Genomic DNA, 16,275 nt, shown 5'->3' on the forward strand with positions numbered 1-16,275 from the left:
CGTCACCAAAATAAATAAATAAGTGGCCCGAAAAAGGTTAATGACAAAATAAATACACATAGCCTTCCTCAGGCAGTGTGTTTGTACCGGGGACAGGAGACACACCCTTGATGAGAAACTGTAAGAAGTGAACGGGGAATCCCTCCGTGACGAGTGGAGCTGAATTATGTTTTTGTATTTGGTGGTTTGTGTTCCAGCTGTCGATCAGCTGTGCGCAGCGTCTCCACTGCAGCCTGTGCGTCTCAACCCCCCCCCCCCGCAGCAACCCTAGATCCACCAGTTAAAGGAAATACAACTAATGTGTTGTGTTATATTAGCTGTACAATTGACCACATGGTGTTCTTTTTCCATACCTCCTGTGTTTTACGAGCGACTTATCAAGTCTTGGCAAACGGCATAAAACACGATTAAACATGATAGTATATAAAACCATGCTCAGTTTAGACCTAATTCTGTCCTTCTGTTTACCGTATCATTTATGAGAAAACATTTCATAACATTAACACAACATATTCGAGGTGGTTTTAAATAACATATCCGTATTTATTTATTTCTCCAAGTTATGTTTTTGTGTGCACTGAGGAGTCTCAAACAGGCGTTTGTTTAATCATTTTAAGATTGGCTTTAATCAATTTGTGAAAATGAATTCTTCATATGATAAATGAGAGGTAACATTTTATTTATGGTAGGCCTATTATTTCCACATATTTCTCTCCATTCTTCCTTCTGCCAACGGTGTCGCAGTTTCTCATCTCTCCCGTTTTTGTGCTTAGTGCGTACGCATGGGTTAGAGTTTGCGTGGAGGACCGCACATTTCCCCGTCAAGTTAGTATTTTATAAATCGGAAACATTGCGTAGAAACTGGCGTACGTCATTTTTTGAGCGTATATCCCTTTATAAATGAGGCCCCTGGTCTCAGGTTACGCTGTAGGAAGTGTAGGTAAAACGCTACATTTCACGCCCCGCCGCAGTCATACAGTAGGCTACGGAGAGCGGCGAGAAAAATTTCCTCAGGCATCGAAAAGCGGAACCGAAATTCACATTTCTAAATGATGCCGTTGGAATCGAAATGTTGGATCAACAATGGTACCCAACCCCGGACGTGCAGTTGAAAGTACAAGAGTGTATAACACTTTTGCAATATCAATTTATTAATACCATAAATAACAAAACTCTCAGACAAAAAATTGGGCTTTTGTTAACTTTATTATATTCAGTGTGAGATCCCACATCTAAGTATCATGATCCATACACAAATCTGATAAAAGGTGTAACACAAGTTGACAAAATTACATACATCATCAATACAAATACGAAGTGTCTGTCCGGCTTGATATGATCATATGATCATTAATTTACACAACTGATATTACATTTGTGACGGTGTTATGGTATAACTTGAGCTTGTTCAATACAACAATATTTTAGTTGGTTAGTGAGATGATAGTGAATTGTTCATGAACTTGTCATGAAAAGTTCATGAAATATTAGTGAACCATATTCATGAACAGCTCATATACAGCTCATAAACAGCTCATAACAAAGTTGATGAACTGTTCATGAAAGTGACATGAACATTAAATGGCACTAGGGCAGTTCATGAACTACTCATGAAACTCCTGTGCTGGAATGGTTCATGAACAATTCATGGAATATGGTTTTAGGCAGGTTCATGAACAATTCATGAAATGGAGTTTTCAGTGAGTGTGTAGGGATATTCAGTTTTCAACCAAGAACATTTCAAGAACTGTTCATGAACATATCAAGAACTGTTCATAACAACTTCATGAACCGTTCATGAACAGTTCATACCCAGTCACTGAATATAATTCAATGGCTGGCTATGAACTGTTCATGAACTGTTCATGTACATGAACTGTTCATGAACCACTGACTGTGGGTCAATTGGCAACCATAGAAAACAACAATTATGTCAATCACAATGGAACTTTACTCAAATTAACAAACAAACAAACATACATGTATACAGGTGGAGCACTACAATTAATCCTATCACTATTTGAAGCAGTTCTTGACACTCAGCTGCACAACATTTTTTGTTACGGGTCCCAAAAGCTTGGGTACCACAGCAACAATAAATGATTTCTGTAGAAAACAGAAAAGTGCAGCAGCAATAATTATACACAGGATCCGGTTGATCGTCTGGAATGCTTCTTATTCAAAATTCAAAGTACACAGTTACATTCAAATAGCTGAACTTTACAAACATCACATTTCTCCATTTAAGTTATCCGTCTGTCACAGTCAATTACTGTATCTCAAGGAGAAATTCAACATAGTCAATATAAATTATTACATTACATTGCATTTAGCTGCTTTTATCCAAAGCGACTTACAATAAGTGCGTTCGACCAACAAAATACAAACTTGAAGAAAACAGAATCATAAAGTACATCAGGTTTCATAGAGAAAAAACATTTCAAGTGCTACTCAACTGGCTTTAGGTAAGCCAGTCCATAAGTGCTTTGTTAATAGTTCTATCGCTCGAAGTGGAGTCGAAAGAGATGAGTTTTCAGTCTGCGCCAGAAGGTGTGTAAGCTATCTGATGTCCTGATGTCAGTGGGAGCTCATTCCACCATTTTGGAGCCAGGATAGCAAACCCACGTGTTTTTGCTGATGGGAACTTGGGTCCCCTTCGCAGCGAGGGTGCAGCGAGCCGTTTGGCTGATGCAGAGAGGAGTGCACGTGCTGGAGTGTACGATTAACCATGTCCTGGATGTAGGAAGGGCCAGATCCATTCGCAGCATGGTACGTAAGTACCATTGTCTTGAAGTGGATTCTAGCAGTTACCGGAAGCCAGTGGAGGGAGCGGAGGAGTGGCGTGGTGTGGGAGAATTTAGGAAGGTTGAAGACCAGACGAGCCGCTGCATTCTGGATGAGCTGCAGGTCGGATGGCACATGCAGGTAGACCAGCCAGGAGGGAGTTGCAGTAGTCTAGGCGTGAGATGACGAGAGCCTGGACCAGAAGCTGCGTCGCTTTCTGGGTCAGCTGGGGACGCATCCTCCTGATGTTGTAAAGCGTGTATCTGCAGCAGCGGGTTGTAGCAGCTATGTTTGCAGTGAAGGACAGGTTGTTATCTATAAACACATAACGCTATCAAATAATACTTTCTATCAATATATCTATCTTTACCAAATATAACATATTATGGAGATCACAAAAATACACTGTCAATGTTAATAAACAAAAAACAAGGCAATGTGCCTGCAAGACTGCACTCAGGTAAACAAAACATATTACCCGTGCGCAGCAGCTAACCTGCCTGCGAGCCTTCGCTCAGGTCACATTTACCCAGGTGCGGCTGAAGCCCGCGAAAATGGCATCTATTGTTGCCGACAGTTTAGTATTTTTAAAATACCGTTACTATGTCAAACATGCTCAAAACCTTCTGACACACTCTCCTAAACATCTCCAACATCATATCTAACTCACACAAGTTAACATCGATCATTTTCATTATGTACTGACCTGTAGAAAACAGAAAAGTGGAGCAGCAATAATTATACACAGGATCCGGTTGATCGTCTGGATTGCTTCTGAGGAGGGGGCGGAAGTGTCCCCACTACAATAACCCAGATGTCACCGCTCACCTGCCAAAGGTTCCACCTTGGCGCTACTTACTCGTACTGCTTCTCAAACAGTACAGATAAACCATAAAATGATATGAATGTCACCAAAATAAATACAGATAATGTTCAGTTTCAAATTCACTATTGTTTTGTTTTAAGATTAAAAGTTTTAAAAAAGAAAGAAATGTTCAAATAGTAGATGAATATTCAAGAGGTCTTTAAAATCATCACACTGATCATCAAAGGTTCATAAAATGCTCATGAATATTCCAAAATATTCTGAACTTGCCACAATCATCCAAAATTCATGAAATGCTCATAGTCATGAAAAGTTCATGAAATACTCATGCACACTTTGTGGGGTTATAATTATAATGTTGTGATTGGCTGGATCATGAAAAGTTCATAAATTGCTCATAAAAGTCTGTCATGAGCAAAACAGGAACTTTATATGAATGAACAATGTTCATAAACATTTCATGAACTGCTCTTTAAAATGGTTCATGAGCATTTTAAGAATTTTGGTTCATGAACATGACAAGTGAACATATAATGAGTTGTTCATGAATGTTTCATGAGTGCTCATGAACAGCTCATAAAGTCATGAACTCCATCTCGCAGGGGAGTAGTCAAACAATGAAACTGAGTCAAAACATTGGTCAACCCATTAGTTAAACTTTGCACACTATAATATAAGTTCTTTATTAAACCGATTGATTTGTATTTATCTGTAAACTTAATAACGTAATATTAACTTAATATGTGTCAAAGAGAAAGTCCATATGGGCTGCGCTCCCAATATTTTATTCAGATGCTGGTTCCTACAGTGAGAACAAAACTGGGAAAAACAGCTTTTAGATATGCTATACCCCCACAGCTTGGAACAATGTACAGAAGGAGCTGAAACTCTCAGATTTAGTCACTATGGGGGAATTCAGGTCCATCTTAAAGGACAGAGAACACGACACCATTGGTCGATGTGAGTGCTCGTATATCCTGAAATCATTTTAAATGTTGCCAGTTTTTGAATGATTTTAATAGTTTGTTTTACTTTGCATATTGACTGGCTAATGTGCCATTTTATTTGTGTTTTACAGCTGTATTTGTCTGCCTTTCATTATCTGTGTTTTATATGTTGTAACTTTGTACATGCTGCCCTTCTTGGCCAGGTCACTCTTGGAAAAGAGATTTTAATCTCAATGAGTTTTTTACCTGGTTAAATAAAGGATATATATAATAACATCAATGTTATTCAGTAACAATTGCATGTGGCGAAATTGTTCTTGGCTTTGACCCAATTTACTGGTCAAAATCTTTGAATATGTGACATATAGAGACCACACACTTAACTTTCCTTTAGCACTGCCGCAGAACAATTCCCAAAAATTAACTTTAAAAGTTTCTGTTCCAGGATTTATCACAGATGGAAACTCCAAGCTAGTAGGTAACGCCCGTCTGCGTCAACTGAGAGTGCAGAAGAACTCCTGTCAAATTGCAGGCTACATGCAGCAGTTTGTACCAGACTGTCACGCTCCATATTCATGGGACTTGGAGGATATGGGCTTCTATGACCCTGGCTGGAACCATTTGGTTAAGGAGAATGTCTCTAGGAGCACCTTCAGCCCATGGACGTACCAAACAGAGACTCAGCTCAGGGCTCATCCTTTCTGGGGCAAAATGGTACTGTACAGAGGAGGTGGCTTTGTAGCGGAGATCAGCCCAGATTCACAGAACGCCAGCCGGTATGTACATTGGCAAAATGGAATGAATCATTGCAAGAACAATAGATAATCTCTATTTATTTTTTTATTTTTTACTGGCCTACAAGTTTTAATTATCCTTAGATTTTATAAATAAATATATTAACATTGACATAAGCCAACCTTGACCGTGAAATAATCAGCAATAACAGACTGATCTTGAAATTACCTTTATTCTCAGTCATTCATGTCCTGCCTGACACTTGTTGTGAAGGCTGCTTCTTGGCTGCTTAACCAGCACTTCACAACCTGCAATGGCTACCATTTTCAGATCCACCAATTCTTATCAAGTTTTGAATGGATGTGAACCCCCTTTTTTATACAGTTATCTGTACATTTTTCTAGATGTTTCTATGTTATTAGCAGCCATGTTTTTAGGCTTTGATGTGTATTTTATATTGTATATGTTGTTTACCACTTTACAGACCTTTGGTTAACCTTGTTAGTTTGGAAATTATATACATAAATGAACTGAACTTTTCAATACACATTTGTTTATAAAAATCAAAGGATGATGTAAGCTGAAATATTGTGCTTCACATACATAGGATCACGTAAGAAGGCCTTCAGTAAAAACGTTCTCGTTCATTCACAGCACCCTTGAGTATCTGTTCAGGAACACTTGGTTGGATGCATACACAAGGGCAATCTTTGTGGAGTTTACCGTTTACAATGCTAATGTGAACCTCTTCTGCATTGTCACACTCTTGCTTGAGACAACAGCTGTAGGTAAGGTTGAGTGCTTCCCTTAAAAGGGGCAAACATTGTGCCATCATAACTTTGCTAAGGGCAATTTAATGCAGATAACACTTCACCAATCTCTGCATCTAACAACGTACTGTCAGATTATGTTGCTTCTTACAAACTGTAATTATAACTAATAAAGGTGTTTCTGATCATTTTTTAGGAGCTTTTCAATTCTATAGTGAGTTGCAGAGTGTTCGTCTTTACCAATCAACTGGTGGTCTTCACATCTTTGTCTTGGCTGCTGAGATCATATACCTGCTTTTCATCCTCTATTACATGTTCCTGCAGGTACACGACCACAACAACATATTGTTCCACTTCCCATGAATTGCTTGTCTCTTTGTTTTTCATGTCCCTATTGTATTACAGGTAATAAGACAGGCAAGGGCTTTCTATTTTCACTGAGTGATTCACAAACACTAAACTGTGACTGAACTGATAATAAGCGGTCAAGGCTCATTAGTCTGCACATGAACCCAGTCACCCTAGTTGGATTTGCTTTTTGGTTTTTGAACAATTGTCCATCATTGAAGACTGTTTGTGAAGAGAATAGGAAGATTAATCTTACAAATTGACATTAACATATCATTACATTACATTACATTGCATTTAGCTGACGCTTTTATCCAAAGCGACATACAATAAGTGAGTTCGACCAACAAAATACAAACTTGAAGAAAACAGAATCATATAAGTACATCAGGTTTCATAGAGCAAAAACATTTCAAGTGCTACTCAACTGGCTTTCGATAAGCCAGTCCTTTATTAGTATCCAAGTGCTTTGTTAATAGTTCTATCGCTCGAGGTGGAGTCGAAAGAGATGAGTTTTCCGTCTGCGCCGGAAGGTGTGTAAGCTTTCTGCTGTCCTGATGTCAATGGGGAGCTCATTCCACCATGTTGGAGCCAGGATAGCAAACCCACGTGTTTTTGCTGATGGGAACTTGGGTCCCCCTCGCAGCGAGGGTGCAGCGAGTCGTTTGGCTGATGCAGAGCGTAGAGCACGCGCTGGGGTGTACGGTTTAACCATGTCCTGGATGTACGAAGGGCCAGATCCATTGGCAGCATGGTACGCAAGTACCAGTGTCTTGAAGTGGATTCTAGCAGTTACCGGAAGCCAGTGGAGGGAGCGGAGGAGCGGCGTGGTGTGGGAGAATTTAGGAAGGTTGAAGACCAGGCGAGCCGCTGCATTCTGGATGAGCTGCAGAGGTCGGATGGCACATGCAGGTAGACCAGCCAGGAGGGAGTTGCAGTAGTCTAGGCGTGAGATGATGAGAGCCTGGACCAGAACCTGCGTCGCTTTCTGGGTCAGCTGGGGACGTATCCTCCTGATGTTGTAAAGCGTGTATCTGCAGCAGCGGGTTGTAGCAGCGATGTTTGCAGTGAAGGACAGGTTGTTATCTAGGGTCACACCCAGATTCCTTGCAGTCTGAGTCGGGAAACAACAGAGGTGCCGATGTTGATAGTCAGGTCAAGAGTGGGACAATCTTTTCCCGGAAGGAAAAGCAGTTCAGTCTTGTCAAGGTTGAGCATATCATCTTACCACATACCTACATGTGTTGACATTGTTTCCTCAGCAAATTTGCTTGTTAATTCCGAAGAGCAATTCACAGCCGACCAAGAGCACCTTATTATCCAAACACTATATTGCCCCACGTAGTAAGTGTATTCGAGGAAATAAATACTGACGACATGTGTTGATGCAATGCAATGCAATGCTGATGCTGGAGTGAGGATATAATGACATGTATCTTTCTGTGTGTTTTCCTTCTTTATAATGGCTTTAAAATCATTGTTTTTTTTCATCTACAGCACAGCTTGTGCAGTGCTGCGTCTTAAGTTAATTATACTTCATCTTAGAGCCATTTTGATAATGTTTTGTGTCTGGTATCCACCATTCAAACCCTAACCCTAATAATGTTACATTGTGTGTCCTTCCTTCAACCCCTTGAGACTGGTATTTGGATGCAAGGAATAGAAAAACCTTGACTTAGTAGTGTTTTGTTTCAGCAACACCTGCAAAGCAATATTTATTTAATTACAGCACTTGACAACATTTAATATAGGAGATTTTTTTTCACACTCCTTTGAAGATCACTTGGAAGTTTGGATATCAAACAGCATTGTAGCAAAGTAGTATGAGCAGTCACTCAGAAATACTGCATACAAATCAGTTTGAATAAATGCATATTAGAGTAACTGTTGACTGATTTCAAAACAAGTAAACCATTAATCTTTCCTTTTGTATTACCAATATAATAAAAGAAAACAAAATCCCAAATATCATTTTAAATAATTTTGCCTTCATAATTAACATAGTCTTGCATACAAACAGGTTAATGCCCCATATGAACATCTCTCTTTCTTTTCCTCCCAGGCCAAATTAATGAAGCAGCAGCGGTGTGCTTACTTCAGGAGCATGTGGAATCTTCTTGAGCTGTCTATCATCTTACTGAGCTGGAGCACCTTGGCCATCTACATTAATAGGACCCTGCTTGGGAACCGTGACATAACCTACTACCAAAATCACAAAGACCAGTAAGATAATCCATGCCTGAAAAACCTGAGGTCCAACCTTACATTTATCTCGCATTCTATGACAATTGTCAAGCAAACACCTTTAATGGCGTACAAGTTGTGCAGTTCGCTTTATATTGTGCTTAGGTCTTTACTTTCTAATGCTCATTATCAATGCTAGAGGCATTAGGGCTATGGCATTAATATTCATTTCTGTATAAATTGTTGTAACCTGATACCTAGTAATCCTATAATTTGAATGATCCTCTGATATTTCCTTTAGAGCCAACTTGACGTTCAAATTTGTGATTTTCAGTGAAATGTCTCAACAACTTTTGGATAGATTTTGCTAAAATTAGGATGAATTTAATGCTAGAAATGTACCATGTTAACATTCTCTACTAAGATGTTGAACAATTTACACCTTTAAACTTTTCAGCATTTTTATTTAAGAGCATGTTAGCATGCTAGCATGTTAGCATCACATCAAGTTTAATAGAGCCTGTAACATGGCTGTAGACACTTTTGGCACATTTCCACTGCAGCGGGGTAGCCCCGTTTAAGCATCCCTAAGCGTCCTCGCTCAGGCCTCGGGCTGCTTCGCTGGCCGTCCGAGGCCGTGGCGCATTTCCATTACAGTTTAGTACCTGGGGTAGCAACGCAGTGTAGGCGGGGCGATCGGCTTTTTTTTTCACATTTCGAGTTGTTCCGTCGAGCTCCCGCTGGATTTTATCATCCCCAATGAGATGTAGGCACGTCGTCACCTCCTCGGTCGACCACGGTGTGCTTTTCTTTGACGATGCCATCTTTTTAGCTCCTCCGTTTACAAAAATGCTGTGTATAAAAATGCTGCAAGCTTGCTTCTAGAAATGCGACGCTAGGGATGATCTCGCGCGTGATCTCGCGACGATTCTCTCTGACCAATCAGCATTCGAGAGTGTTGACGTCACTAGTTCAGCCCTGGCCCTGGCCTGATAGAACCACCATTTTATGGGGCCGGAAAAAGAGGGAAAAAGTACCCGCTAGCCGGTGCTATGCTATATGGAAAGGCCACCAAAAACTGGCCTGGCCGCTTGAGGACGATTAAGGACGCTTAAACGGGGCTACCCGCTGCAGTGGAAATGCGCCATTGGTGTCTTGTTGTGTAATTATTTGCTTTCATCTTGACTTCTGTAATGATTCAGTGTCATAAATAATAATGTACTATTTTTCTCCTATTTGTGATGGTCGGATCACATTTTCACTGTGTACACAGATTTGCTAATTTTTACGAGACAGCCTCAGCAGACTCATTGCTCCAATATATGATCGCCTTCCTAGTCCTGCTCTCCACCTTCAAACTGTGGCACCTGCTCAGACTGAACGCCAAGATTAACATGCTCACCGCTGCACTGCAGCGCTCCTGGAGTGACGTATCCGGATTACTTCTGGTCATTGTGGTCATGTTCGTTGCTTACTCCATTTCAGTATGTATTTTCCCTTTACCTCCACCTTTCCCTCACACAAAGATCAGAGTCAAGTCTGGCTCTTATTTAATTCACTGTTAAGCATGTTAAGTAATGTGGGGTTTAAATAATACTATGACATGGATTTTTTCTCAAGATGTTAAAACATTTGTATTACTTTTGAAGTCCTGTATATCCCTGGCTCTGTTACTAAATTAAGGCACTTTAAAAAAGGGAGTTCAGTTTAAAATTCTTAAATTGTATTTAGTTCACCCGGTACAGTAGGAGGGTGAGTACAATATGTTTCCTTGGATCTACTGACATTTTAAATACATTTATTAAAATAATGACCATGTGTATTGGGGTTATTGTGTAGTGATGGTGCTTTGGGAGGTTGCACTTAATATATTGACACATTAAATGTTTTCTAATTTATAGTACATGTTTTCTATGGTTAAAATGGCAATATATGAATGACCAAACATCAGTCCATTACATCCAAATGTATATATTAAATTAAATCAGAAAGTCACGATTTCAGACATTCCTTTTGTTGATGTAATGGTTTCTCTTTCTTCAGAGCAACGTGATTTACGGCTGGAAGGTATCCTCATATAAAACTTTGACAGATGCTCTCCTGACCCTCATCAGTTTGCAGATAGGGATCTTTAATTACAACGAGGTATACAAACTCTTCCCACTACTCACAGAGTTGCAATGGAAAATACTAACAAAATACTGTTCAAAAGTTTGGAATGACCTGTTATATAGATATGTTTTTCTTTCTTATAATAATAACCACTTATACACTTTTATAATAATATAATATAATTCAGATACCAAATGTATTACTTAAATGTAACACAGTTTTAGCCCCAAAAGAAGAACGTTATGATTCAGTGTTGTAGGACAATGGATACCAGCTACCAGCTGCAGTTCACTCAGTGGTTAGATTGAGTGGGTTAAAAAACCTTCATTTTATAATATGTTCAGCTCGAATTCCTTTATCTAATTTAGATTGTGTTGAGTGTACCTTCTATTTATATTGTACAACATGTCTGTCGATCCAGTCCATCTGGTTGTATTTATTACTCTGCACTTGACACTGAAACAGTTCCCATTCAAAAGAGTTTATTTAACCAATGCTGTTTTTTTTTTATCTCTCTCTGGCCTTTAAATGGTCCCATACCCTTTATACAAAAACACATCTTTGTCAGGGGTACTTATTTCAACCTTAAAGCATAAAAGGGGATATCTTCTTAGCCATCGGACTGTACCCAATCAAGCTTTTGATGCAGGCAATTCAAACTTTGGAATTGTTGTAACTCATGAGGGCAAACTGCTGGATGACTAACCATGTGCATGAATTGAGCTTTGTTCTGTATTATTTGAAACTGACTGATGAATCTGATGCACTGTTTGCCAGGTCTTGGACAACACCCCCTTGCTCGGTGGAATACTCTTTGGATCCTGTATTCTGTTCATGACCTTTGTGGTGCTCAATCTTCTCCTATCAGTGATTCTTGTTGCATTCCACCAGGAGCAAATATATCACAAGGTAACACCTATCACATACTGTATGTGTTGTTGTTGTTGTTGTTGTTGTTGTTGTTGTTGTTGTTGTTGTTGTTGTTGTTGCTGCTGTTGTTGTTGTTGTTGTTTAACTAATCAAGGTTTTTCGACTGAAATAATACATTCTAAAAGACTAAAGTATATCTTTGTCAAAATATTTTAGAGCAGATTATACTTTTTATGGCATGCAGAATAATTTGCTAACTGTTTACAGCAGGTATATGCTAATATTCTAGTAAGGGAGTTCCCTAGAACCCTATTTTTAAGAAAGAGCATGCCATTTACAGTTAAGGCTAAAGCCACCTTGATGAAAGTGCTGGTGGGCCTAAAACAAAGATTAATGCACAGAAAAAAATTGTTATCTGGCAAACAGTTCAATAATGTCATTTCTGGCCTTAGCATGCAGTGTTTTCCGCCCGAAAAACATACAAAGAAGAAGCCTAAGGGACATAACTGTACATCTATCAATAAACAGAGCCAATATGAGATTCAGTACATTCACCATCTGGTCAGAAACATAAATTCCAGATCAATTATATTGTTGCTCTCACGCGTCTGTATGTGCAACGAGGCAAAATATCATATCACTTTGAAATGTACGTGTCAGTCTTTGATGCTACCAAGGCCAAACATATTCATAGTCATGCTGCACAGCCCAAAAGCAAGGATGGGATTCAAACATTTCAACAAGCAATTAACAGACCTTCTATGGAGGTCATATAGTTTCTTGACTACAAATACATCCATGTGAAAGGGATGGAAATGCATTAAAATGCCAGCTGCCTCAGTGTGCCTCCTTAATGCTGGATCCTGCTGTCTAAGGTACAAGGCTGAATTCAATGTTACCCAGTGATCTCCGGAGCTTTCACTTCCTCATTATGCTTTCTCACACTAAGTTCATATGCTGCCAAGTCCAGACCCTTGTCAATCTTTACAGCCAAGAGAACAGTGTGAACATATTAATGGATCTGACTCATTTCAACGTCCTGTCCTAGGTTGACAATTCCTATAGAAGACTTGGCTATTGTAAAAGCGGCTGAAGGTTGACACTGCACACTTTTACTTTGCATTTGTTGAATTGGATATAAGTTCTTCAACTAGCATTTTAATCTCTAAGAGCTGAGGTTTAGTTTGGAGTAGGCTCACCATCACATAATACTGAAATTGCACCAGAATGTGTAATTTAGTAAAACAACAAATAAATCAGTTTTCATGCTTCAGAAACATAGCTGAAAATTATTCTGCAACATTTGATGGTTGTGGATGGAGCTGCAAAGCGTTCACTATGAATTAAATACACGATAAATGATATGCTATACATCCTAAACCTTACCATAAGTCGAGAGAAACATTTACATTTAACAATCGTGGCTTACCTGTCAAGCGTAACCACTGCAGGGGGCAACTCAACTGGTTGCAAAAAAGGTTTGATTGTGTTGAAGTCTATTGATTTATACAAAATAGTATCACAAGTTAGGTTGTTTTGGCATTGCTACCGTGTAAGTGACATGTTCCGACCACTGCATTATCCAGTTCCTCGTCAAAGTATGTTTCAAAATTCATAAACATTAATTGCGACATTTCTATCACTTTAAAATGCCTTTTTCATTATTTGATTGTGCTTAACTTATATCTCTTATGTGCATTTCCTATATATAGTCTATGGCAACGTTGTGTTAGCTGTTATTCTTTTTCCCCTTGTGTGTCTGTGTGTTATCATGGAAAAATATTCTCCTAGAGACACCTGCTGTATCGAGACTTCCACAGAGGAGGCTTTGTTTACCTCACCTGCGGTTCTGAAGACAGATCAAGCTAATGCGATAGCATCATAGGAAACGTTATAGTTGTGTAGTTGAGATCAAATTGAAGGCTGAGTTTGAAGATGATGTTGTAGAAAGCGGATAAGGGACCATTTCTCCCCCCCCCCCCCCCCCCCCCACACACACACAAACTATAAACCCCTTGATCAAATGGGTGTTAGAGCTGGTATGGTGTGACCCAATTGCAAGATGGTCTCTAGATTAACTCAACACCCTACGAAGATATCTGGCAGTTCTTGAACCTGCTGAGAGGCCGGGGGTCTGTGATTTTCTGAGGAGTGAGGGGACATTTGTTCTAAGTGTGGTTAGTCTAGTAATGCCTCATGTTCTGTAATTTGTTTTAGATTAAAGCTGTGATGTTTAATACAGCTTTTAATAAACACTCCCTGCTCGATATTACACATGAAATTACTGTAATTCAGTTGCATTTAATTGGAAATGGATCTCCAAGCCTCTCTTCATTTCCAGGATGAAAGAAGTTTTCCTTTTATACACAAGTAATGATACACCTGCAGTAAATGAAACACAATTGTTCCGTTGTCATTCTTTGTGGGCTTTTATGTGTACTGAATTGCGCTCCAATTTTGCGATGTTGGTTTTTCACATTGTCTTGAAGTACATTTAATGTTCTGAGTGGTTAGAGGTGTCAAGACCATCTCTGCAATATTTCTTATCACTTCAAACATGATTGTGTAATCTGTTCTCTCTTTCCCAGCCCTCAGACGAGGAGGAGATTGTCGACCTGATGCTGAAGAAAATCTGCAGTCTTTTCGGGATCCCATATGAAAATACAAATGAAACCACAGGGCCTGATCTGAACAAGGCTGATGAATCGACCATTAATAACAGCAAAAATATCCTTAACAATTCCTCAATTGATGTTAATGTTTTTTAGACAGCTGACGATTCAGTTTAGAAAATGCACCAATATCAACAAGTTAATTTATAATTCCTTGCATTTATTATAGCGCTTTTCCAGTGCTCAAAGGGCTTTACAGATACACACATTACACATATTTTTTTATACATGCAATGGTCACTGTGGACAATACCCACAGGAGCAGGTGAAGGGTCTTGCCCAAGGACACACCGGCTTTACAGACGCAGCAGCGGCGGGTTTCACCCCTTGATCTGATGATCATTGCACAGCGCACTGCACCACACTGTCCATCTTCACGCCTTGAAGTCATCGAGGCGCTTTTACAAGTACACATTGATATCATACATGTACTGTGGACATTACCCACAGGAGCAAATCCGGGTGAAGTGTCTTGCCCAAGGACACAACGGCCTGACGCAGTGGCGGCAGGAGCGGGTTTCGAACTGGAGTTCCCCAGCACCCCCTTGATCTGATGATCACAGACCACTGCGCCACCCGTCCCCTAATTTGTTCTTGGTTGTTACCTTACCTAATTAAAGAGAAAGTTACACACTTTAGTATAACAATATCTCCAATTGACAAATATGTATTGAGAAGTAATCTTGATAACTTCTCAATATGGTTTCATCTGGTGAAACAGTGCAGTAGGAAACTGCTCACACTCTTTACATGGTAAAAAAAAAAAGGTTATCTTACATACACACATGCATATATATTGTTAAAAGGCTTGATAGTATAAACATGGAGCAGTCAAAGGCACTGTATGGAACCACAATGATTAAATACTCTGATCGGATCAGTCAATTGTCCAGAGTAGTCTTCATATCTACAAGTATATGAGGCAAAAGGTTTAGTGTACCTCATACTCTATTAAAAAAATTAAACAAAAAAGTTTGAATGTTAACTTGGTATTACCTTGTAAAATAAAAGCATGTTGTATAACTTCGTACCTAAATACATCATAAAGATTTTAGTTGAACAGAAAGCAAAAATACATATATGGTTTTTTGTTATGCTTTAATGGATAATTGTTATCGTTTTATATGTAAACAAAGTATATTATGCATATATGTGTTTGTGAGAATTGTAACATGTAATGTGTTTGGTAAATTAAAGAGCAGCAAGACAATATTACTCACCTTGTCTTTTTGTCAGTCCCCTGTACAGTTGATGTGTGCCAACAGCCATGGTTACTGTGGCAACAACAAGCCTGACATCCACTCTCTCAGAATACAGAGTAATCAGCAGTGAAGCAAACGCATTCTAAAAAAAAGTCAGTCAATTACAACATGATCTAATTTCATGCTTTGCACTGCATGAGCAGAAACAGCAGGGCACATATCAGTTGGTTACCTCATTAAAGTGTGAAGTTTGGATGCTCCTTCTTCTGACAAATGAAATGCAGAAATGGTCTTGTTTTGTTACTGCTTCAAAAAAATACACATATTTTGCAACGTGAAGCCTTTCTGATGCGACAGTAAGATGTCCTATTTACATAAACGGTACATCAGAGCAACCCATCCGGGTACTTTCCCGTTATGGACGCGCCCCTTTTTGGAATCAAACACTCAACAGACAAAATTAAGAATACCTTGCATTTTTTTTATCTACAAGAAGCCAAATTATGATGATCACTCAGGAAGACAATTAAACAATGTCATTGGAGATAGAAGATTGGTGTTGATATAAAGTTAAATTAAAAGCAATAGGGTATCGATCTCCTGCCAGTCTGCTGGCAAGTGGCAGGCAGCAGGCTTACACTTAAACTGGTATTACCCTGGCTTCTCAGTGTTTTACATTTTAATTACTTTTACTACTTTGACTTTTGACACTACAAATGTTTACTTTGATGATTGACGTTGACCTTATATAGTAGCGTATAGTATTGACTGACCGGTTCCCATTGATTACGAACTCCATCCTCTCTGTGGAGGCCTGACGCCCCA

General features: G+C 39.2%; 1 protein-coding gene across 1 annotated transcript in view; it reads left to right on the forward strand.

Moving 5' to 3' along the window:
* Window positions 1-14,344, forward strand: part of LOC117466351 (polycystin-1-like protein 2) — an 86,477-nt gene extending 72,133 nt beyond the window's left edge. The window contains 8 exon segments of the mRNA XM_034109558.2: window positions 5,003-5,333; window positions 5,947-6,080; window positions 6,259-6,386; window positions 8,473-8,633; window positions 9,868-10,078; window positions 10,638-10,739; window positions 11,484-11,615; window positions 14,165-14,344. Of these exon segments, the coding sequence (XP_033965449.2) occupies window positions 5,003-5,333; window positions 5,947-6,080; window positions 6,259-6,386; window positions 8,473-8,633; window positions 9,868-10,078; window positions 10,638-10,739; window positions 11,484-11,615; window positions 14,165-14,344 (1,379 nt within the window).
* The last annotated feature ends 1,931 nt before the right edge of the window (window positions 14,345-16,275 follow it).

The sequence above is a fragment of the Pseudochaenichthys georgianus genome, chromosome 21, assembly GCF_902827115.2.
Source record: "Pseudochaenichthys georgianus chromosome 21, fPseGeo1.2, whole genome shotgun sequence".
In the NCBI taxonomy this organism is placed as follows: Eukaryota; Metazoa; Chordata; class Actinopteri; order Perciformes; family Channichthyidae; genus Pseudochaenichthys; species Pseudochaenichthys georgianus.